The 22,321-nt window shown below is 45.8% G+C and overlaps 2 protein-coding genes across 2 annotated transcripts; both read right to left on the bottom strand.

Moving 5' to 3' along the window:
* Window positions 1–670: 670 nt before the first annotated feature.
* LOC137340945 (uncharacterized) lies at window positions 671–4,485 on the bottom strand. Its single transcript, XM_068003758.1, has 3 exons — window positions 4,307–4,485; window positions 2,496–2,580; window positions 671–1,880 (listed from the first exon to the last, which is right to left on the bottom strand). The coding sequence occupies exons 1-3, from the start codon at window positions 4,483–4,485 to the stop codon at window positions 1,236–1,238; spliced, it is 909 nt and encodes a 302-aa protein (XP_067859859.1). The 3' UTR covers window positions 671–1,235.
* Window positions 4,486–5,765: 1,280 nt separating this feature from the next.
* Window positions 5,766–17,695, bottom strand: LOC137340877 (interleukin-21 receptor-like). The gene is made up of 5 exons (XM_068003683.1): window positions 17,642–17,695; window positions 16,976–17,066; window positions 15,933–16,153; window positions 8,377–8,525; window positions 5,766–6,266 (listed from the first exon to the last, which is right to left on the bottom strand). Exons 2-5 carry the CDS (start codon window positions 17,029–17,031, stop codon window positions 6,072–6,074), a joined length of 621 nt encoding a protein of 206 aa, XP_067859784.1. The 5' UTR covers window positions 17,032–17,066; window positions 17,642–17,695; the 3' UTR covers window positions 5,766–6,071.
* Between the last annotated feature and the right edge of the window lie 4,626 nt (window positions 17,696–22,321).

Here is a 22,321-nt window from a genome sequence, read left to right as displayed (position 1 = left end):
GATTTTAACAGTGGGCCTCATTAACACACCGCTGGCCGACTCCCCGACCAATAGAACCGTGAAATTGGTGGGTGGTAAGCGGCGGAAAGCTATTCGGCCTGGAGACCACCCGTCGGCCCTGAGGTACAGGAGGGGACGGAGGTACCGGGGCGGTCAACAGTTTACAAGGGTGGGGGAGAGGGGTCCAACCAGGGGAAGCCTACACTTCCATTGTGGAGGCTGGAGGAGTGACTTACCCAGGGGGTCTCTTTGGTGGTCTGACCAGGTTCTTGGTGTCGGCCCCCCCACTCACTTCCTGGTTAAGATGTTATTGCCATAATAGGACCCCAATTTGCATAAATGTCTGAGGGTCCCACCTGGCTCAGGCGGGCTCCTCATACGCCTGAAAAATCAGGCACTTTAAAATCGCAACGGGCTGGGGATGGAGTGGGAAACTCACCCTCACCATTTTAACTCCCTGGTTTCCGCCGGGCCTGGGGGGGAGGGTTAAAATTCCCACCCCTTTTTACTGTCATTACTGGCGCAGCAACAGCGGGCACTGGTAACACTAGCCTCTGGCCAGCATTCAGGCATTTAAATTCCACACAGACTGCAGTTGCGGTCTGACTGGTCTCACCCTCAAATACGGGCAAAACCATCAACACCCAAAAGGTGCCCCTCCCCCCCCCCAACACCGTTCCCCCCCAGATTATTTAGAAAGGGAGTACGGCCCCTTTAGATTCCTGAAGAAAACTCCACCCACCCCCGTTAGTAGCGGGTGGGAGTCACATGCTAATTAGGCTGAAATTGTAAAGTTTCCTTGGCGGGGGTGGGGGGGAGTTTCAGTGTCAGGGCCCCATCCCAAAGCACCTGGACGCCCCTCCCCACCTCCCCACGTGCCACCACACCCACAGTGACAGTGATGTTGGAGCGGAAAGTATGAGCCTCACTGCAAAAGGTACCGGAGAGATACCGGCCCAGCGAAGAGTCTTCGACTTCAGAAGGGGTGGGGCAGGAAGGGGAGAGGGGGCAGTAATGGAGAGGGGAGTGTGAGTGGGGACAGGAGGGGGTTAATAGGGGTAGAGAGGGGGCAGGAGGGGGATAGGGGGCAGGAGGAGAATGGGGGCAGATGGGGAAGGGGGAAGTAGGGGGATTCCCACAATTTGTTTAACACTGAAGGACTGACTCCAGGGACTCAGTTGACATGCTCGACCCTAGGACTGGGTCTTACATCATTGGGCTGGTTGGATACAGAGTCACTGTGGAAGCTGCTGCTTCTCTGCTGCTGGACAGGCAGAGGACAGGGCGTTGCCATCAATCCCCTCCAAATCCTCAGCCACTCCCCTCTTCTCTGCCTGGCATCTGTTGGCCGCTATAAGCCGCAGCCCAATCTTTGCGGGCACCAGGCCGTGACTGGTGTCGGAGTGGGAGAGGGTACAGTATTCATCGCTGTAACTGTACCCAGCATCCGGCTCCTGGGGCACTGTGGACAATAAGCCGGCATAAGCCGGGTCCTCGCACAGCGGCCAGCTCTCAGCCCCGTGCTGACCCTCACTAAGCAAGAGCCCTCCCGAGCCAGAAATGCTACTGGATACTTTGCCATCACAATATTCCAGCACTGAAGTGGAATAAAAGCTGTTGTTGGACTCAGTGAGATGATCACTCTTCACGTACATGGCACCCAAATCAAAGTTGTGCTTATCGCTGTCTGGGTTAAGGGGCGACATGTGGTTGGTTGGGATGGGCTTCAGGTAGGAGATGTTAGAAACTGCTTCAACCTGGGGATTCAGGATCACCACAACAGCATCACCTTCCCGTGGCTGCTTCACCACTCTCAGTTCCTGGACTGAGCCTCCACTGGGGTTGTGGTGACTGGTCAGTTGGTTATTGTGGATCCATTCCTAAAAGACATAGTCAAAATTAGACAGTATTTCTTCATCTTAGTTCCTTCCGTCTATCGCAACACTCTACAGGCGTGTTCTTAGGCCTTTGCCCATTGGTGCTTCAATGCTGGCCTTGAGTACTAGGCTCCCCATTCTTATCCCTCTTCGATTTTGCCTCCCACCCCGTGGGGAAAGTCTCCAGTCTCCGCTCGACATGCCCTCTCCACAAAAAGACGGGGACCGGGAATTTGCTGTTTATGTGAACTGATAAACTGCAACTCTATTACCAGGGCTGCCGACACTCTGCCCTCACTGTAGGAGGGTGTGTTATATACAGTCTGACTGCCCTCACTGCCTATGTAACCAAAAGGAGCTTCACTGGCCAGCCTGGTCCTGTCCTCACTCGCGATCCACACGTGTGCAGGAGTCACTGGATAGTGCTCAGAAGCGGAAACCCTGAACTCTGGGGATACTTGCAGAGCTTTCTTACCACCACCAAGGGCTGGATCAGCATAGACCAAAAGCCTGGGACACGCTGCTCTGACGGCCTGGAGCCTTTAACCACTATGCTATGGGGACTGGGGAGGGTAACTTCAGCTGTGAGTGTAATTATGTAGAGTGCTGATGTCTGACCTGAAAGTTTCCATTGTGTTCACTGTAGAGTGGCTGGAAAAAGGTGGCTGGGTTTGGAATGTGAATCCACACCTTACTCACAACACTAGAAATGGACAGAAATCAAAGCAGAAATGAACATATCATTCAGATAAAAGCTGTCAAATAATTTCCAAAGACTTAATGGGTGCACATGGGGAGTGGATTTGGTACCAACAGGGATGGAAGGTGCAGAAAACGTGTGATCCTAAACTGAAAACTAGAGGGGGCATCAAGACGTCAAAATCGAACGAGGGAGGGTCACATCATGGGTTCCTGGAATACGGGATCCATTCCCACAGGGGGCGATGGACACTGAGTTAGTCACAGAGGAAATTAGAGAAACAATCACAGAGGAAAAATATTAGAGGGTTCGGGGACAGGGCAGGGAATGGGACCAGAGTAGACAACTCCGATGTGAAGAAAACACCGGAACAGTCACGATGGGTCCAACGGCCTCTTTCTGTGCTGAGATTTGTGTGACTCTAAAGGGTCAGTTCCTGGCACTGCCGGTCAATAAACACTGGGAGAGATTGTTACCGGTCAATAAACACTGGGAGAGATTGTTACCGGTCAATAAACACTGGGAGAGATTGTTACCGGTCAATAAACACTGGGAGAGATTGTTACCGGTCAATAAACACTGGGAGAGATTGTTACCGGTCAATAAACACTGGGAGAGATTGTTACCGGTCAATAAACACTGGGAGAGATTGTTACCGGTCAATAAACATTGGGAGAGATTGTTACCGGTCAATAAACACAGGGAGAGATTGTTACCGGTCAATAAACACAGGGAGAGATTGTTACCGGTCAATAAACACAGGGAGAGATTGTTACCGGTCAATAAACACAGGGAGAGATTGTTACCGGTCAATAAACACTAGGAGAGATTGTTACCGGTCAATAAACACAGGGAGAGATTGTTACCGGTCAATAGGCACAGGGAGAGATTGTTACCGGTCAATAAACACTGGGAGAGATTGTTACCGGTCAATAAACACAGGGAGTGATTGTTACCGGTCAATAAACACAGGGAGAGATTGTTACCGGTCAATAAACACAGGGAGTGATTGTTACCAGTCAATAAACACAGGGAGTGATTGTTACCAGTCAATAAACACAGGGAGAGATTGTTACCGGTCAATAAACACAGGGAGTGATTGTTACCGGTCAATAAACACTGGGAGAGATTGTTACCAGTCAATAAACACAGGGAGTGATTGTTACCAGTCAATAAACACAGGGAGAGATTGTTACCGGTCAATAAACACAGGGAGAGATTGTTACCGGTCAATAAACACTGGGAGAGATTGTTACCGGTCAATAAACACTGGGAGAGATTGTTACCGGTCAATAAACACTGGGAGAGATTGTTACCGGTCAATAAACACTGGGAGAGATTGTTACCGGTCAATAAACACAGGGAGAGATTGTTACCAGTCAATAAACACAGGGAGTGATTGTTACCAGTCAATAAACACAGGGAGAGATTGTTACCGGTCAATAAACACAGGGAGTGATTGTTACCGGTCAATAAACACAGGGAGAGATTGTTACCGGTCAATAAACACAGGGAGTGATTGTTACCGGTCAATAAACACAGGGAGTGATTGTTACCGGTCAATAAACACAGGGAGTGATTGTTACCGGTCAATAAACACAGGGAGAGATTGTTACCGGTCAATAAACACAGGGAGAGATTGTTACCAGTCAATAAACACAGGGAGTGATTGTTACCAGTCAATAAACACTGGGAGTGATTGTTACCGGGCCTAATGGGATAGACTTACCGTGATGGAATCCTGAAGTACAGGGATATGAAAATGATGACGGCCAGCGAGAGTGGAGCCAGCACAACAAACAACAGGCTGCTCGGTTCGGAAGGACTGCCCTCAGCTTTGAAGGAAAGAAATGAAATAAAGAATTTACTGTCTGGGTAAATCATAGAATCAGCTTCACAAGGCAGCATGTGTTTGAGTTGGGGGTCAGTGGGGAGATGGGGTTCAGATGCTGTGTGAAACTGTACTTTCTTCTATCACTCAGTGAGTGAGCAATTTGCCCAGTACGTCCTGGTGATCTAGGACACGACATAGTGTGCTTCTCTTAAACTTTTTTTTGGAGAGATTTGCGATTATCAAGACATGTTAATTAATTTTAAGATCCTAGTATCAACACTGCAGTGTAAGCTACAGCGCAGAGTAAAGCTCCCTCTATACTGTCCCATCAAACACTCCCAGGGCAGCTACAGCACAGGTTAGATACAGAGTAAAGCTCCCTCTACACTGTCCCATCAAACACTCCCCGGGCAGGTACAGGGTTAGATACAGAGTAAAGCTCCCTCTATACTGTCCCATCAAACACTCCCAGGACAGGTACAGGGTCAGATACAGAGGAAAGCTCCCTCTACACTGTCCCATCAAACACTCCCAGGGCAGGTACAGCACGGGTTAGATGCAGAGTAAAGCTCCCTCTACACTGTCCCATCAAACACTCCCCGGGCAGGTACAGCACGGGTTAGATGCAGAGTAAAGCTCCCTCTACACTGTCCCGTCAAACATTCCCAGGGCAGGTACAGCATGGGTTAGATGCAGAGTAAAGCTCCCTCTACACTGTCCCGTCAAACATTCCCAGGGCAGGTACAGCATGGGTTAGATACAGAGTAAAGCTCCCTCTACACTGTTCCACAAATAAAATATTACATATTTCACAATAACATGATGACATTTATTTATTGAATTGTCTTTTACTGCCTTGATTAAAAGTATCCTGCGGTGCTACCAATCCCCAGGACCATCCCCCAGAACATAAAGTCGGCCCCCTGCCCCCAGGCTTCGGTGATCTGTCAGTGTACAGCAGGACCACTTGAGCTGGCCCTTTTTGTTTCATGGAATTATAGAATTCTACAGTACAGAAGGAGACCATATTGATGTCTTTGCCAGCTTTCTGAAAGGGATATCCACAAGTCCCATTCTCCTGTGGTCTCAGTCCAGTTCAATGTGAAATGAGTTTGGTGCAATCTTACTCCTGTTCCTAAAGGGTTACTGGATCACAGTCCAAAACTGTGGTTGGTGCTTTAATTCAGGACGGCTGGTATAAGAAATCAGAAAGAGGTCACCCTGGTGTGAATGGGCAAGGCCAGAGGATTAACAATGAGGCAGCTCATCGAACCCAGAGGATTCAATCTTCATTGAAACTCAGAGCTCTGCAAGACAAAAGACACAACAGCAAGACTGGGAGACTGGTGAGAGAAAGAGAGAAACATAGAGGGACACAGCACCAGATATATAGAGAGACAGGAGCAAGGGAAAAGAGAGTGAAATAGTGAAGGACAAACGCAATGAGGGAGCAACACAGATTATATATAGAGAGAGAGGCTGAATGAGAGAGAGACTGATCGACCAAGAGAAAGACAAAGGGGGAGAGAGAGAAACAGACAGACACAGACAGAGAAAGAAAGTGAGTGACAGAGATAGAGTCAGAGAGAGAGAGAGGGAGAGACAAAGAAAAACAGGGAGAGATAGAGAGACACCTGTCAGATAATATTCCAAATTGATTCTAGGCAGCAGTATACTTGCCAGGGTCTGTCCTCCATTTTATTTCTGAGCTCCATGTGCTCCAGCTCCCCTGATAACGTTCAGTTTTTAAAGGTTTGCTGCGAATCCACGCTGTATAATTGGTGTCTGGATCCAGTTCTGTTTCCTCGATAGCCAGATGTCGGATATCATTAATTCTACGTTTCACCTTTACATCCTAGAGGGAAAAAAAGAGATTCAAGTAGGAGGTGAAGTGCAGCACAAGATAGAAAATTACCTTGAAAAAGGGAATGCGGTTATCATAAATGGGAAATTTTCACAGCAGTGCCGGGAGGTGTAATTACAGCGTGACAAGTTTACACTGACCTAGGTATTTCTAATGTAAATATAAAAAGAGGCCAATGGATGCTGCAATGAGATGTTGATGAGATGGGGGAATGGGCTAAAAGTGGCAAATGGAAATCAATGGCAGTAAATGTGAGGTGATGCATTTTGGTTAAAAAAACATCAGCGGTAATGATATTCTGAGGGTGCAGTCAGTACAACGCAGATTGGCTCGGACACTGCCTGCGATGAGGAAATGCAAATAGGAAAAAAGACTTGAAAAATTGTTTCTCTTTTTTGTTAGAATAACGCAGATTATGGGGGTTCTTATAGAAGTTTTTAAAATTATGAAGGGATGAGGCAGAATAGATAGAAGCAGACTGTTTCCAATGGGTGAAGGGTCAAGAATGAGGGGTCATCGATACAAGGTTAAACATAAGAGATTTAGAACAGAGGGTGAGAGAAACATCTTCACACAGAGAGTTGTGAGGCAGTGGAATTCACTTCCAGGGTTAGTGGTTGAGGCAGAACCTGTCAACATTCCAGGTTAGATTGGAGAGGGGGATGAAGGGATATGGGAACAGGGTGGGTAAATGTGATTGGGAATATTTGCTCGTGTGGAGGGTAAACACTGACACTGACTGGTTGGGCCGAATGGCCTGTTACCCTGTTGTAACTTCTATGTATAAAAGTTGGGGCAAAATGTAGGGCATTAAAATAGAGACTGGTTTTTTTTTATTATTCGTTCACGGGATGTGGGCGTCGCTGGCAAGGCCGGCATTTATTGCCCATTCCTAATTGCCCTTGAGAAGGTGGTGGTGAGCCGCCTTCTTGAACCGCTGCAGTCCGTGTGGTGACGGTTCTCCCACAGTGCTGTTAGGAAGGGAGTTCCAGGATTTTGACCCAGCGACAATGAAGGAACGGCGATATATTTCCAAGTCGGGATGGTGTGTGACTTGGAGGGGAACGTGCAGGTGGTGTTGTTCCCATGTGCCTGCTGCCCTTGTCCTTCTAGGTGGTAGAGGTCGCGGGTTTGGGAGGTGCTGTCTAATTAGACCCCATCCTCTAATCTTGCTTCACTTGAAGACTGAGTTTGGTCTTGACTGCCCACATGCAATATCACCAGAGATCGACTTGAGCATATTTAAATTATATGACTTAAAGGCGGTTATTGCAAGCAAAATCTTCAGATGTGCAGTTGATACCAAAATAGGAAGTAGGGCAAATGATGAAGAACAATATAACCAGTTTCAGAAGGATTTAAAACTGTTAAAATAACGGAGCCAACAGGAGGCAGACACAGGTCAGTATGAAAAAGCGTAGAATAACATGGTAGATTTTCTTAACCCTTGTTCCCCAGGAACACCCATTTCTCTGGGTGCAAAGATTGTGGTTAAGGGGGAAGGCCTGGTTGGCTATTTCTGCCCCTATTTATCCACAATCATGTGGGATAATTCACTATGTGTAATGTACAGGAATGTGGGATAATTTTTTTTATTATTCATTCTCAGAGTATGGGCGTCTCTGGCGAGGCCAGCATTTATTGCCCATCCCTAGTTACCCCTTGAGAAGGTGGTGGTGAGCCGCCTTCTTGAACCGCTGCAGTCCGTGTGGTGAAGGTTCTCCCACAGTGCTGTTAGGAAGGGAGTTCCAGGATATTGACCCAGCGACGATGAAGGAACGGCGATATATTTCCAAGTCAGGATGGTGTGTGACTTGGAGGGGAATGTGCAGGTGGTGTTGTTCCCATGTGCCTGCTGCCCTTATCCTTCTAGGTGGTAGAGGTCGTGGGTTTGGGAGGTGCTGTCGAAGAAGCCTTGGCGAGTTGCTGCAGTGCATCCTGTGGATGGTACACACTGCAGCCACAGTGTGCCAGTGGCGGAGGGAGTGAATGTTTAAGTTTCTAGGGCCGCAGGATGGAAGCTGTGAGGGTGATTTGTGGGATGGTGATTGTCAGTGTTCCTTTAATCACCTGGGAGTGAGCGGAGGCTGGAGTCACCCACCTCTCTTGTCTCTCTGCTCCAGTACTCTAGTTCATGCTCCAGGCGGCCTTTCAAGTAACGTTCTGCATCATCGATCTGCCATGTGAAGTTAAACTTCCGTGTGGTGGAGTTCAGTGTCACAGACAGTTGCAGAGGCGCGTTCAGCTGAACTGCAAGATATGGGTTGTCCAAGAGTTAGGCAAAGGGATATCAGGTATATAATAATAACAACAACAACTTGCATTTATATAGGGCCTTTAATGTAGTAAAAAGTCCCATGGCACTTCACAGCAGCGTTTACCAAACAAAATTTGACATCGAGGCACATAAGGAGATATTAGGTCAGGTGACCAAAAGCTTGGCCAAAGAGGTAGGTTTTAAGGACCACGTTAAAGGAGGAGAGAGAGGTAGAGAGATGGAGAGGTTTAGGGAGGCAATTCCAGAGCTTAGGGCCTAGGCAGCTGAAGGCACGGCCACCAATGGTGGAGCGATTAAAATCGGTGATGCGCTAGAAGCCAGAATGGGAGGACCGCTGAGATGGTGGAGGTCTGTAGGGCTGGAGGAGGTTACAGAGATAGGGAGGGGCGAGGCCATGGAGGGATTTGAAATAAAGGATGAGAATTTTAAAATTGAGGCATTGCTGGACCGGGAGCCAATGTAGGTCAGCGAGCACAGGGGTGATGGGTGAACGGGACTTGGCGCGAGTCAGGATACGGGCAGCAGAGTTTTGGATGAGCTCAAGTTAATGGAGGGTGGAAGATGGGAGGCCGGCCAGGAGAGCATTGCAATAGTCGTGTCTGGAGGTAACAAAGGCATGGATGAGGGTTTCAGCAGCAGATGAGCTGAGGCAGGGATGGAGACTGGTGATGTTACGGAGATGGAAGTAGGCGGTCTTGGTGATGGAGCGGATATGGGGTCGGAAGCTCATCTTGGGGTCAAATAGGACTCCAAGGATGTGAACAGTCTGGTTCAGCCTCAGACAATGAACAGGAGAGGGATGGAGTCGGTGGCTAGGGAACGGAGTTTGTGACGGGGACTGGGGACAATGGCTTCGGTCTTCCTTAGTGCTGTGGGGGAAGGTTTAAACTAGTGACAGGGTGATGGATTCCTGAGCGGGAGTCAGAAGGGAGTAAAATTGAGAGCAGCAAGAGAGGGGAAGACCCAGGGGAAATTTACAATACAAATAGTACAAACAGTTGTTCAAGAACAAGTGAAAGGGAAAAGCGTAGAGCAGCAGGAAGAAAGTGTACTTTAGACACTACAGATAAAGTGAAAACTAGAAGGCGTAAACGATTAACCCAACATTTAAGCTGACGGTCAGGCTAGGGTGTGTGGCCCAACTAAGAGTTCTATATACAAATGCACGGAGTATAAGGAATAAATTAAATGAACTACAGGTTCAATTTCAAATTGGAGGGTATGACATGATAGCTATTACTGAGATATGGCTGCAGGATGGTCAGGATTGGGAACTAAATATACCGGGTTATAAGGTCTACAGGAGAGATAGGGAAAATGGAAGAGGGGGAGGAGTAGTCTTAGTGATTAGAGATGAAATCACTTCAATGATAAAGGAGGATATAACGAGAGGTAAGCAGTCAACAGAGACCTTATGGGTTGAATTGAGAAATAGGAAAGGATCTAAGACTATAGTGGGAGTTGTGTATAGGACCCCTGGCAGCAACTCTGAAGTGCTAGATTGTATAAATGCAGAGATTAGACAAGCGTGTAACAGAGGCATAGTGGTCTTAATAAGGGACTTTAACCTTCACATAGATTAGGAAAAGCAGACTAGCAACTGTCAGAAAGGTAGTGAATTTCTTGAGTGTGTCCGGGATAGTTTACTATAGCAGTATGTCCTGGAGGCAACAAGGGGGCAAGCCATACTAGATTTAGTAATGAGTAATGAACCAGATTTAGTTAACGGCTTAACTGTGCGTGAACATCTATCCAATAGCGATCATAACATGATCGAGTTCAATGTAGTGTTTGAAAGGAAAAAAAGTGAATCAGCTGCTAAGATTCTAGACTTGGGTAAGGCCGACTTCAATGGGATGAGACAGAGACTGTCCACAGTAAACTGGGCAAATCTGTTAATGGGTAAAACGACTGATGATCAGTGGGAAATGTTTAAAGAAACATTTAACGTGATACAGAATCGGTTTATACCCCTGAGGGGCAAGAACTCTACTTGCCAAAAAAAACAGCCATGGACAACTAAAGAGGTAAGGGACAGTATAAGACATAAAGAAAGGGCATACAAAAAGGCAAAAAATGGCACAGATCCTGGCGAATGGGAAAGATTCAAAGATCAACAAAGGGTCACAAAACAGATAGTAAGAGCTACAAAAAGAGAGTATGAAAAGAAACTTGCAAGGGATATCAAAACCAATACGAAGAACTTTTATAGTTATATTAGGAAAAAGAGGATGGTCAGGAGCAGTGTTGGCCCCTTAAAAACTGAAAGTGGGGATATTGTCATTGACAATGGGGAAATGGCGGACATGGTGAACAATTATTTTGCGTCAGTATTTACAGTTGAAAAAGAGGATAGCATGCCGGAAATCCCAAGAAAACTAATATTGAATCGGGGACAGGGACTCAATAAAATTAACATAAGTAAAGCAACAGTAATGAAGAAAATAATAGCACTAAAGAGTGACAAATCCCCAGGACCAGATGGTTTCCATTCCAGAGTTTTAAAGGAAGTAGGTGAGCACATTGCAGATGCCTTAACTATAATCTTTCAAAGTTCTCTAGATTCAGGAACTGTCCCTCTAGATTGGAAAATTGCACGTCACTCCGCTTTTTAAGAAAGGAGAGAGAGGGAAACCAGGGAATTATAGACCAGTTAGCCTAACATCTGTTGTGGGGAAAATGTTGGAGTCCATAATTAAGGATAGGGTGACTGAACACCTCGAGAATTTTCAGTTAATCAGAGAGAGCCAGCATGGATTTGTGAAAGGTAGGTCGTGCCTGACAAACCTGATTGAATTTTTTGAAGAGGTGACTAACGTACTGGTCAGGGGAATGTCAACTGATGTTATTTATATGGACTTCCAGAAGGCATTTGATTAAGTCCCACATAAGAGACTGTTAGCTAAGATAGAAGCCCAGGGAATCGAGGGAAAAGTACAGACTTGGTTAGGAAGTTGGCTGAGTGAAAGGCGACAGAGAGTAGGGATAATGGGTAGGTACTCACATTGGCAGGATGTGACTAGTGGAGTCCCGCAGGGATCTGTCTTGGGGCCTCAGTTATTCACAATATTTATTAACGACTTGGATGAAGGCATAGAAAGTCTCATATCTAAGTTTGCCAATGACACAAAGATTGGTGGCATTGTAAGCAGTGTAGATGAAAACATAAAATTACAAAGCGATATTGATAGATTAGGTGAATGGGCAAAACTGTGGCAAATGGAATTCAATGTAGACAAATGTGAGGTCATCTACTTTGGACCAAAAAAGGATAGAACAGGGTACTTTCTAAATGGTAAAAAGTTAGAAACAGTGGATGTCCAAAGGGACTTAGGGGTTCAGGTACATAGATCATTGAAGTTTCATGAACAGGTGCAGAAAATAATCAATAAGGCTAATGGAATGCTGGCCTTTATATCTAGAGGACTAGAGTACAAGGGGGCAGAAGTTATGCTGCAGCTATACAAAACCCTGGTTAGACTGCACCTGGAGTACTGTGAGCATTTCTGGGCACCGCACCTTCGGAAGGACATATTGGCTTTGGAGGGAGTGCAGCGTAGGTTTACTAGAATGATCCCCGGACTTCGAGGGTTAAGTTACGAGGAGAGATTTCACAAATTGGAGTTGTATTCTCTAGAGATTAGAGGGTTAAGGGGTGATCTGATCAAAGTTTATAAGATATTAAGGGGAACGGATAGGGTGGATAGAGAGAAACTATTTCTGCTGGTTGGGGATTCTAGGAGTAGGGGGCACAGTCTAAAAATTAGAGCCAGACCTTTCAGGAGTGAGATTAGAAAACATTTCTACACACAAAGGGTGATATAAGTTTGGAACTCTCTTCCGCAAATGGCAATTGATACGAGCTCAATTGCTAAATTTAAATCTGAGATAGATAGCTTTTTGGCAACCAAAGGTATTTAGGGATATGGGCCAAAGGCAGGGATATGGAGTTAGATCACAGATCAGCCATGATCTTATCAAATGGCGGAGCAAGCACGAGGGGCTGAATGGCCTACTCCTGTTCCTATGTTCCTATGTTCCCAATATTTAGTTGGAGAAATTTCTGCTCATTTATAGCTGGATATTGGACAAGCAATGTGACAAATGAGAGATAGTGGAGGGGTCGAGGGAGGTGGTGGTGAGGTAGAGCTGGGTGTCATCGGCATACATGTGGAACCTGACATTGTGTCTTCATTAAGATGGAAAATAAAGTTGTACAATTCAAAACTAGGGTCCTAAATCTAAACAAAGGAAACTATTAAGGTATGAGGAGTGAGTTGGCTATGATAGATTAGGAAGCTTCATTAAAAGGCATGACAGTGGATAGGCAATGGCTAACATTTAAGGAACAAATGCATGAATTGCAACAATTATACATTCCTTTCTGGTGCAAAAACACAAAAGGAAAAGCGGCCCAACCATGGCTAACAAAAGAAATTAAGGATAGTATTAGATCCAAAGAGGAGTCATATAAAGTTGCCAGAAAAAGTAGCAAGCCTGAGGATTGGGAGCAGTTTAGAATTCAGCAAAAAAAGACCAAGAGATTGATTAAGAGGGGAAAAATAGAGTATGAGAGTAAACTTGCAAGGAACATAAAAGTGGACTGTAAAAACTTCTACAAGTATGTAAAAAGAAAAAGATTAATGAAGACAAATGTAGGTCCCTTACAGTCAGAAACGGGAGAATTTATAATGGGGAACAAGGAAATGGCAGAGCAATTAAACAAATACTTTGGTTCTGTCTTCACGGAAGAGGACACAAATAACTTCCCAGAAATGCTCAGGAACCAAGGGACTAGTGAGAAGGAGGAATTAAAGAAAATTAGTATTAGTAAAAAAATAGTGCTGGAGAAATTAATGGGACTGAAAGCCGCTAAGTCCCCAGGGCCTGATAATCTGTATCCCAGAGTACTAAAAGAGGTAGCCATGGAAATAGTGGATGCATTGGTTATCATCTTCCAAAATTCTATAGATTATGGAACAGTTCCTGCAGATTGGAGGGTGGCAAATGTAACCCCACTATTTAAAAAAGGAGGGAGAAAGAAAAAAGGGAACTACAGACCGGTTAGCCTAACATCAGTAGTAGGGAAAATGCTAGAGTCTATTATAAAGGATGTGGTAACAGGACACTTAGAAAATATCAACGGGATTAGACAAAGTCAACATGGATTTATAAAAGGAAAATCGTGTTTGACAAACCTACTGGAGTTTTTTGAGGATGTAACTGGTCGAATAGATAAGGGAGAAGCAGTGGATGTGGTGTATTTGGATTTTCAGAAGGCTTTTGATAAAGTCCCACATGAGAGGTTAGTGTGCAAAATTAAAGCACATGGGATTGGTGGTAATTTACTGGCATGGATTGAAAATTGGCTAACAGACAGGAAACAGAGAGTAGGAATAAATGGGTCTTTTTCGGGGTGGCAGGCAGTGACTAGTGGGGTACCGCAGGGATCAGTGCTTGGGCCCCAGCTATTCACAATATGTATCAGTGATTTGGATGAGGGAACCAAATGTAATATTTCCAAGTTTGCTGACGAGACAAAACTAGGTGGGATCGTGAGTTGTGAGAAGGATGCAAAAAGGCTTCAAGGCGATTTAGACAAGTTGAGTGAGTGGGCGAATATGTGGCAGATGCAGGATAATGTGGATAAATGTGAAGTTATCCACTTCGGAAGGGAAAACAGAAAGGCAGAGTATTATTTAAATGGTGATAAATTGGGAAATGTTGATGTACAAAGGGACCTGGATGTTCTTGTACACCAGTCACTGAAAGCAAACTTGCAGGTGCAGCAAGCAGTTAGGAAGGCAAATGGTATGTTGGCCTTCATTGCAAGAGGATTTGAGTACAGGAGCAAGGATGTCTTACTGTCGTTATACAGGGCCTTGGTGAGACCACACCTGGAGTATTGTGTGCAGTTTTGGTCTCCTTACCTAAGAAAGGATATACTTGCCACAGAGGGAGTGCAGCAAAGGTTCACCAGACTGATTCGTGGGATGGTAGGACTGTTGTATGAGGAGAGTTTGGGTCGACTCGGCCTGTATTCACTAGAGTTTAGAAGAATGAGAGGGGATCTCATTGAAACGTATAAAATTCTGACAGGGCTAGACAGACTGGATGCAGGGAGGATGTTTCCCCTGACTGGGGGATCTAGAACAAGGATCACAGTCTCAGGATGCGGGGTAGGACATTTAGGACTGAGATGAGGAGAAATTTCTTCACTCAGAGGGTGGTGAACCTGTGGAATTCTCTACCACAGAAGGCTGTGGAGGCCAAGTCACTGAATATATTTAAGAAGGAGCTAGATAGATTTCTAGACACAAAAGGCATCAAGGAGTATGGGGAGAGAGTGGGAATATGGTGTTGAGATAGAGGATCAGCCATGATCTTATTGAATGGCTGAGCAGGCTCGAAGGGCCAAATGGCCTACTCATGCTCCTACTTTCTATGTTTCTATGTTTCTATGTTTTCAGATGATGTCGCCGAGGGGCAGCCTGTGGATGAGAAATAGGAGGGACCAACGATAGCTCCTTGGGAGTCTCCAGAGGTAATGGTGCGGGAGCAGGAAGAGAAGCCATTGCAGGTGATTCTTTGGCTGCGACTGGATAGATGGGAATGGAACCAGGTAAGGGCAATCCCACCCAGCTGGACGACAGACGAGAGGCGTTGCAGGAGGATGGTGTGGTCAACCACGTCAAAGACTGCAGACAGGTCGAGAAGGATGAAGAGTGATAGTTTATCACAGTTACAGTCACATAGGATGTCATTTGTGACTTTCATAAGCGCCGTTTCAGTACTGCGGCAGAGGTGGAAGCCTGATTGGAAGGATTCAAGCATGGAGTTGCGGGAAAGATGGGCATGGATTTGGGAGGCGACAACACGTTCTAGGACTTTGGGGAGGAATGGGAAGTTGGAGATGGGGTGGACATATTGCCACAAGAAGAAAATAAAGTCCCGTTAAGGGTGAAATGTAGAAATTTAATTTTTCTTTTAGCGCATTAAGGGAACGGTTGTTAGCACTGATAGATGGAACTCTTCCTATTTCAAGCATCCAGTACCAGCATCAAACACTTCCAGGGCAAGCGCAATATAGCTGGATAGGGAGTAAAGCTACAGTACCCCTTAAGCGTCATAGAGGGCGTACCCCTTTAAATATATATACTGTTATGGAGGGAACATCCCTTTAAATACACGCACTGTTATTGAAGGAGTACCCCTTTAAATACACACTTACTGTTATGGAAGGAGTACCACTTTAAATACACACTTACTGTTATGGAAGGAGTACCCCTTTAAATGCACACTTACTGTTATGGAAGGAGTACCCCTTTAAATACACACTTACTGTTATGGAGGGAGTACCCCTTTAAATTAACACTTACTGTTCCAAGATGGTTTGAATTTCTCGACGATACAAGTGTGCGTTGTGTTGGCCTGGCTGTTTGCCTCAAGAACCAGTCTATAAGTCTGAAAGGCTCTGAACATCAAGAAGTTCATGGTGCAAGTGTAAGTGGCAACCTGTCCCTCCTCCTCCGGCAGCGGCACCGAAATTCTTGTGAAAGTGCAATTATTTTCGTGAAGCATTCTCCCACTTCGCGTATTCCTGTTTGGAAATGGATCGGTTAAAAGGCGGGAGTCCAGCGCTGCTCATAATATGGCCCAGGGGCCATTTGTAGCCACTCACCCATCACCTGGGGACCTCAAATCCAGCCCTTTGTGCCTCTTTGAGTCCCTGCTTGGCTGTACGGTTTTGACCAGGCTGGGACTCGCGTCAGTTTCCTTTCCTCTGTTTCCTGGTCTCCAGTTAACCCAACTCCCATACAGCAAGTGATAGGGGCCATTAAATCCAATTACTGTACTGATTTAGCCTGCAGGATTTTTTTTGCTATTGTGAAAGGGGCTTGGTAACATGATTCTGTGGGGAAATCGCAGGACTAACCCATATCTCAGGGCAGGTACAGCATGGGTTAGATACAGAGTAAAGCTCCCTCTACACTGTCCCATCAAACACTCCCAGGGCAGGTACAGCACGGGTTAGATACAGAGTAAAGCTCCCTCTACACTGTCCCATCAAACACTCCCAGGGCAGGTACAGCACGGGTTAGATACAGAGTAAAGCTCCCTCTACACTGTCCCATCAAACACTCCCAGGGCAGGTGCAGCAGTTCCATCACTGGACACCTTATCACTCCCCTGGGTAAGACCCTAATTTCTATTCAGTGGTGTGCAGCCCGCTCATTAGGATGTGGATTGAAACAACCCAAACTCAATTCACATGGACATGTTTCATGTGGTTTGTCTGGGCTGGATTTGAACTCAAGGCTGTGAGATGAAACTGGCTCATGGCCAAATACCCATTTCTTGGCACTGAAAGTAAATCACATGGGATCCCACAAGAGCTGGTTAGTCAGTGAAAAGTGCTTACAGATAGACTTGCAGTGTGATGTGGCTGTTGTTTCTTTCATTCCTCGTGCACTTCATTGTAGTTCTGTAGTCAACCAAACAGCTTAGAGCACCTACATAATTAAAAAATATTTCCAATGAAATATGCAGAAACATAGTTTGACAGTTGGTGCATGAGATACTCAGTGCCCAACAAAGAAAATGTTTTTAACCAACCTGCATTCAATCAAAAGACTGATCCCCCCTTCTCTCCCTTTCCGTTCTATGATAGGTATGGTTCCCCCAATCTTTTCCAAAATTCAGTTGCTGGCATCTGAGAATAAGACTCCCATTATCAGCGATGCTAAGACTCACTTTAGCCACTAAAGGGCCTTTGGGTGTAATTTTCACTTTCAACAATTGCGGTAATGTGGTCCATTGGTGGAGTGGATAGTCCATTGGTGAAAGAAATCAATGGGAAGGAAAATCGTGTGTGTTCTACAATGGGCGGGTGATTCGCTCCGCCACATTACCGCACAAGTGGTGAAGGGGATACTAAACTCCCTCCTTGTGTCTGCACGAGGGGGAGTTAATCCTGACACAGTGACTGGCATCACCTCTCTAAACCCAGTCTTGGCATTTTGATCTCTCTGGTTTAACCACGAAAGGACATTGTCGCTATCCAGGGAAATGTCTAGGTTCTGATTACCGTATTCTAGAGCGAGTGGGGAAAGCAGGAGATGGTTGCACTATTTGTCTTCGGACACTGCCGGCCTCTCAGCAACAGAAATGGGGATCAACATTGCACCCAAACTGACCAAGATGTCTAAAGGAGATCAATGTCCACGGGACAGCCTCGCTTCTCTGCTCTCTCATCACTTGATTGTTCTTCCCTTCTGTCCGAGATGGACAGTGTGGATTGTACAGAGTTCGTACATCTGAGGGGTGGAAAGGAACAGAAGTATAGATGGACAGACCGATGGATACATAATGGACAGTTCGATCCGTACATTGATGGACAGACAGAATGATACATAGATGGACAGATCGATGGATACACAAAGGGACAGATCGATGGACACATAGGTAGACAGATCGATAGATACATAGATACATCATTTTCAGTTTGGCGCAGTTAAATTTTGGTTTGGAGAGTGGAGTCAGGTGTGTGGCCAGCCCTTAAACATGACTGAAAACTTCTGACTCACCTCAGACTTGGCACCAAAATACCTACTACAGTCAAGGGTCAAACACCTGCTGGGTAAATGCACTGAGCTGTTCAGAGCTCCAGGTTTGTTACTCAGTTGATGTTGAGTTCGCTGATCTCAGCAGGGTTGGCAGAAGTGACACTACATTAGGGCTCATTGTTCTGTGAGTAGGGAGGGAACTGATTGTGCTTCCTGCTCCCTAATCAATGACTCCCGCTGGAAAGTGCAGTCGTGTCGATATCAGGCAACGACAAGAGAGAGCTTGGCTGTGAAGATGTCCTAAGCCAGCCAACATTTACCAGCTTGGCTTCCACAGGAGGCTCTAGGTGGCTGTCAGTACTGAAAACCACAACTCAACATTAGTCAACACTTCAGGGGAGATACAGAGAAAAGTGGAAGAGGAGGGAATGAAAGTATAACGGGAAAAGAGAGGAATGAAGGAGAGAAAACTGGGAAAGAAAAAGTTAGGTGAGCCAACGGCCGACTCCAGTGAAGATAAAACTCTAAATACCTACACAGCTTCTGAGCTTTTACGGTGAAACAAAGTAATGGGAGAAGGATCAGCCTCATTCTGATGGTTGCCATATCAAAAGCAAATCTGTAGAACAAATTAAAGAATTATTAGTAAATGCACCAGCGCACAGTGCAAAACTGCCCTGAATTCAGCAGCAATTGGCAATCTCACTCTAGTATACTACAGTTCTAGAACTGGAAATGTCATGTGTCGAATAGGGGGACATCTTCTGAGTTTGGAGCACTTTCTAACCCGTGCTGTACCTGCCCTGAGAGTGTTTGATGGGACAGTGTAGGGGGAGCTTTAATCTGTATCTGACCCGTGCTGTACCTGCCCTGAGAGTGTTTGATGGGACAGTGTAGAGGGAGCTTTAATCTGTATCTGACCCGTGCTGTACCTGCCCTGAGAGTGTTTGATGGGACAGTGTAGGGGGAGCTTTCCTCTGTATCTAACCCGTGCTGTACCTGCCCTGGGAGTGTTTGATGTGACAGTGTATAGGGAGCTTTACTCTGTATCTAACTCATGCTGTACCTGCCCTGGGAGTGTTTGATGGGACAGTGTAGAGGGAGCTTTACTCTGTATCTAACCCATGCTGTACCTGCCCTGGGAGTGTTTGATGGGACAGTGTAGAGGGTGCTTTACTCTGTATCTAACCTATGCTGTACCTGCCCTGGGAGTGTTCGGTGTTGACAACAGGGTTGGAAATAGCCATCATGATTTGCAAAAATTCCCCCACACCCAGAACTGTTACATTGAGCCCTAGTTTGATCTTATCTAGGAAGTGCCTGTTCTTTGAAACCAAAGTGATAATGATCAATAAGTGTACACGGAATGACAAATCTGATTAATCATTATCAGCCATGAGTCTCAGAACTGAGCTGCATGTTGCTGCTGCTAATTGTGACGTGCAGATCAGTGATTAGTCTACAGAGATCGGAGTTATCTTGTTTGACGCTCCTGCGAGGACTGTCTCTGAGATCCAGCTTCTCACTGAGGCACCACATGGAATAAAGAAATTAAAAGTCACCTTTGTAATTCTTTTGGAACATGGTCCTAATTTAAAGCCTCTGTTTCCATTAAAGCATTTCTAACAGCAGTAGTTGAGAACAGAAGATGATGGCCTGTTATCTGCACTGGTATATCTGTTACCTCCATCAGTCAGTGCTGAGGGGAGATATTCTATCTGATTCAAGCACGTCTCCTTTGCTGCTGTGGGCGTTGGGCCCATCTGCATTGTACACTCTCTTGAGTGCTGAGTTCCTGTGATGGGAGGAAACAGATCTGAATAACTCTACCAACCTCAGCCAACATTCTCCCTGCCCCCCCCTCCCCCGCAGCTGTTTTATTTTGGATTAATATTTGTGCGTGGAACTCGTCTTGTATTTTGTAAATAAGGTTGAAACGTAACAATGATATTACACAGAATAAACCACTCCATAATGGGTAAAAGGGAATGATTCACTCCTGCCTGGTTCTGTATGGCCCGTGTGTGTCTCAGTATCAGCTCCTGTAAATGTACAGTACACAGCGGGTAAAAGGGAACGATTCACTCCTGTCTGGCACTGTACGGCCCGTGTGTGTCTCAGTATCAGCTCCTGCAAATGTACAGTACACAGTGGGTAAAAGGGAACGATTCACTCCTGTCTGGTTCTGTACAGCCCGTGTGTGTCTCAGTATCAGCTCCTGTAAATGTACAGTACACAGTGGGTAAAAGGGAACGATTCACTCCTGTCTGGTTCTGTACAGCCCGTGTGTGTCTCAGTATCAGCTCCTGTAAATGTACAGTACACAGCGGGTAAAAGGGAACGATTCATTCCTGTCTGGTACTGTACTGCCCGTGTGTGTCTCAGTATCAGCTCCTGTAAATGTACAGCACACAGCGGGTAAAAGGTAACGATTCACTCCTGCCTGGTACTGTACGGCCCGTGTGTGTCTCAGTATCAGCTCCTGTAAATGTACAGCACACAGCGGGTAAAAGGTAACGATTCATTCCTGTCTGGTACTGTACGGCCCGTGTGTGTCTCAGTATCAGCTCCTGCAAATGTACAGTACACAGCGGGTAAAAGGGAACGATTCACTCCTGTCTGGTACTGTACGGCCCGTGTGTGTCTCAGTATCAGCTCCTGCAAATGTACAGTACACAGTGGGTAAAAGGGAACGATTCACTCCTGTCTGGTTCTGTACAGCCCATGTGTGTCTCAGTATCAGCTCCTGTAAATGTACAGTACACAGCGGGTAAAAGGGAACGATTCACTCCTGTCTGGTACTGTACTGCCCATGTGTGTCTCAGTATCAGCTCCTGTAAATGTACAGTACACAGTGGGTAAAAGTGAACGATTCACTCCTGTCTGGTTCTATACGGCCCGTGTGTGTCTCAGTATCAGCTCTTGTAAATGTACAGTACACAGCGGGTAAAAGGGAACGATTCACTCCCGTCTGGTACTGTACGGCCCGTGTGTGTCTCAGTATCAGCTCCTGCAAATGTACAGTACACAGTGGGTAAAAGGGAACGATTCACTCCTGTCTGGTTCTGTACAGCCCATGTGTGTCTCAGTATCAGCTCCTGTAAATGTACAGTATACAGCGGGTAAAAGGGAACGATTCACTCCTGTCTGGTACTGTACGGCCCGTGTATGTCTCAGTATCAACTCTTGTAAATGTACTGTACACAACAGCTACTAATGGGGAGTAATTGGATTGTTTCAGCAGTGTTCAGGTGGAACAGGAGATTCTGTTGACAGGTAGCGAGTGAAGCCACTCAATTCAAATATAATCATGCTGTGGGGTTGTTTACAGTTCATGTGTGTTTGCCAGCTGTGTCTGTGTGGACAAACACTGTTTTGAATTGTGGCAATATCTGACCACCGAAATATAGTTGAACGAATTCCGTTTGTTCTGGGATATCTTCAAAGAAATTTGGGGCTTCATCTTGATTGTATTGCAATAGAACAAAGGTTGGTCCAAAGAAGTCTGAGGTATGAGCTCAAGTCAAAGGACTGTGTGGTAGTGACTAACCATGTAATAAGTAAGGGACCATGTTCATCTTATGTTTGGGGTTAATACAGGAGTGACGTCTTTGTTGTTTTTGATAATCTGAGGTTGGTATAGAGTTGTACTTACTGTAAATCTCACGCCCGTGTACAGTGCTATCCATTTGTCTGTTTAATGTTCAATTAATTTGTTTGTTGGTTTACAGCCTGAGCCATGGGCTGATTGAGGGTATATCCATCCACCCACCGAATAAGGGAAGATCACGAGGTTGTGTTTTAAAAATAAATTTGTTCTTGGGATGTGGGTGCCACTAGCAAGGAGGTATTTATTGTCCGTCCCTAGTTGGCCTGAGGAGGTGGTGTGGGCCTTCTTCTTGATATATTGCAGTGAGCCAGAGTATAATGACAAGGGATGTGATGAAGGGTCCAGACCCGAAACATTAGCTCTTTTTTCTCTTCCCAGATGCCGACTTGTCCACTGTGTATTCCCAGTACTTTTTGTTTTTATTTCCGATCCCTGGTCTCGCTACATTCTCCCAGATATTGGGTAGGTAAAGGCACAATCTGTTTTGTAGGGACTTCAGGTCCGCTTATAGGGGTGGCCAGTGACACGGAACCTGAGGAGAACGTATAAGGTAAAAACCCCAATGTTGATCATTGAACCCCAATGAGCATCC

Source organism: Heptranchias perlo, chromosome 22 (genome assembly GCF_035084215.1).
Source record: "Heptranchias perlo isolate sHepPer1 chromosome 22, sHepPer1.hap1, whole genome shotgun sequence".
Lineage (NCBI taxonomy): Eukaryota > Metazoa > Chordata > Chondrichthyes > Hexanchiformes > Hexanchidae > Heptranchias > Heptranchias perlo.
This window is presented reverse-complemented; position numbering and strand designations above follow the sequence as displayed.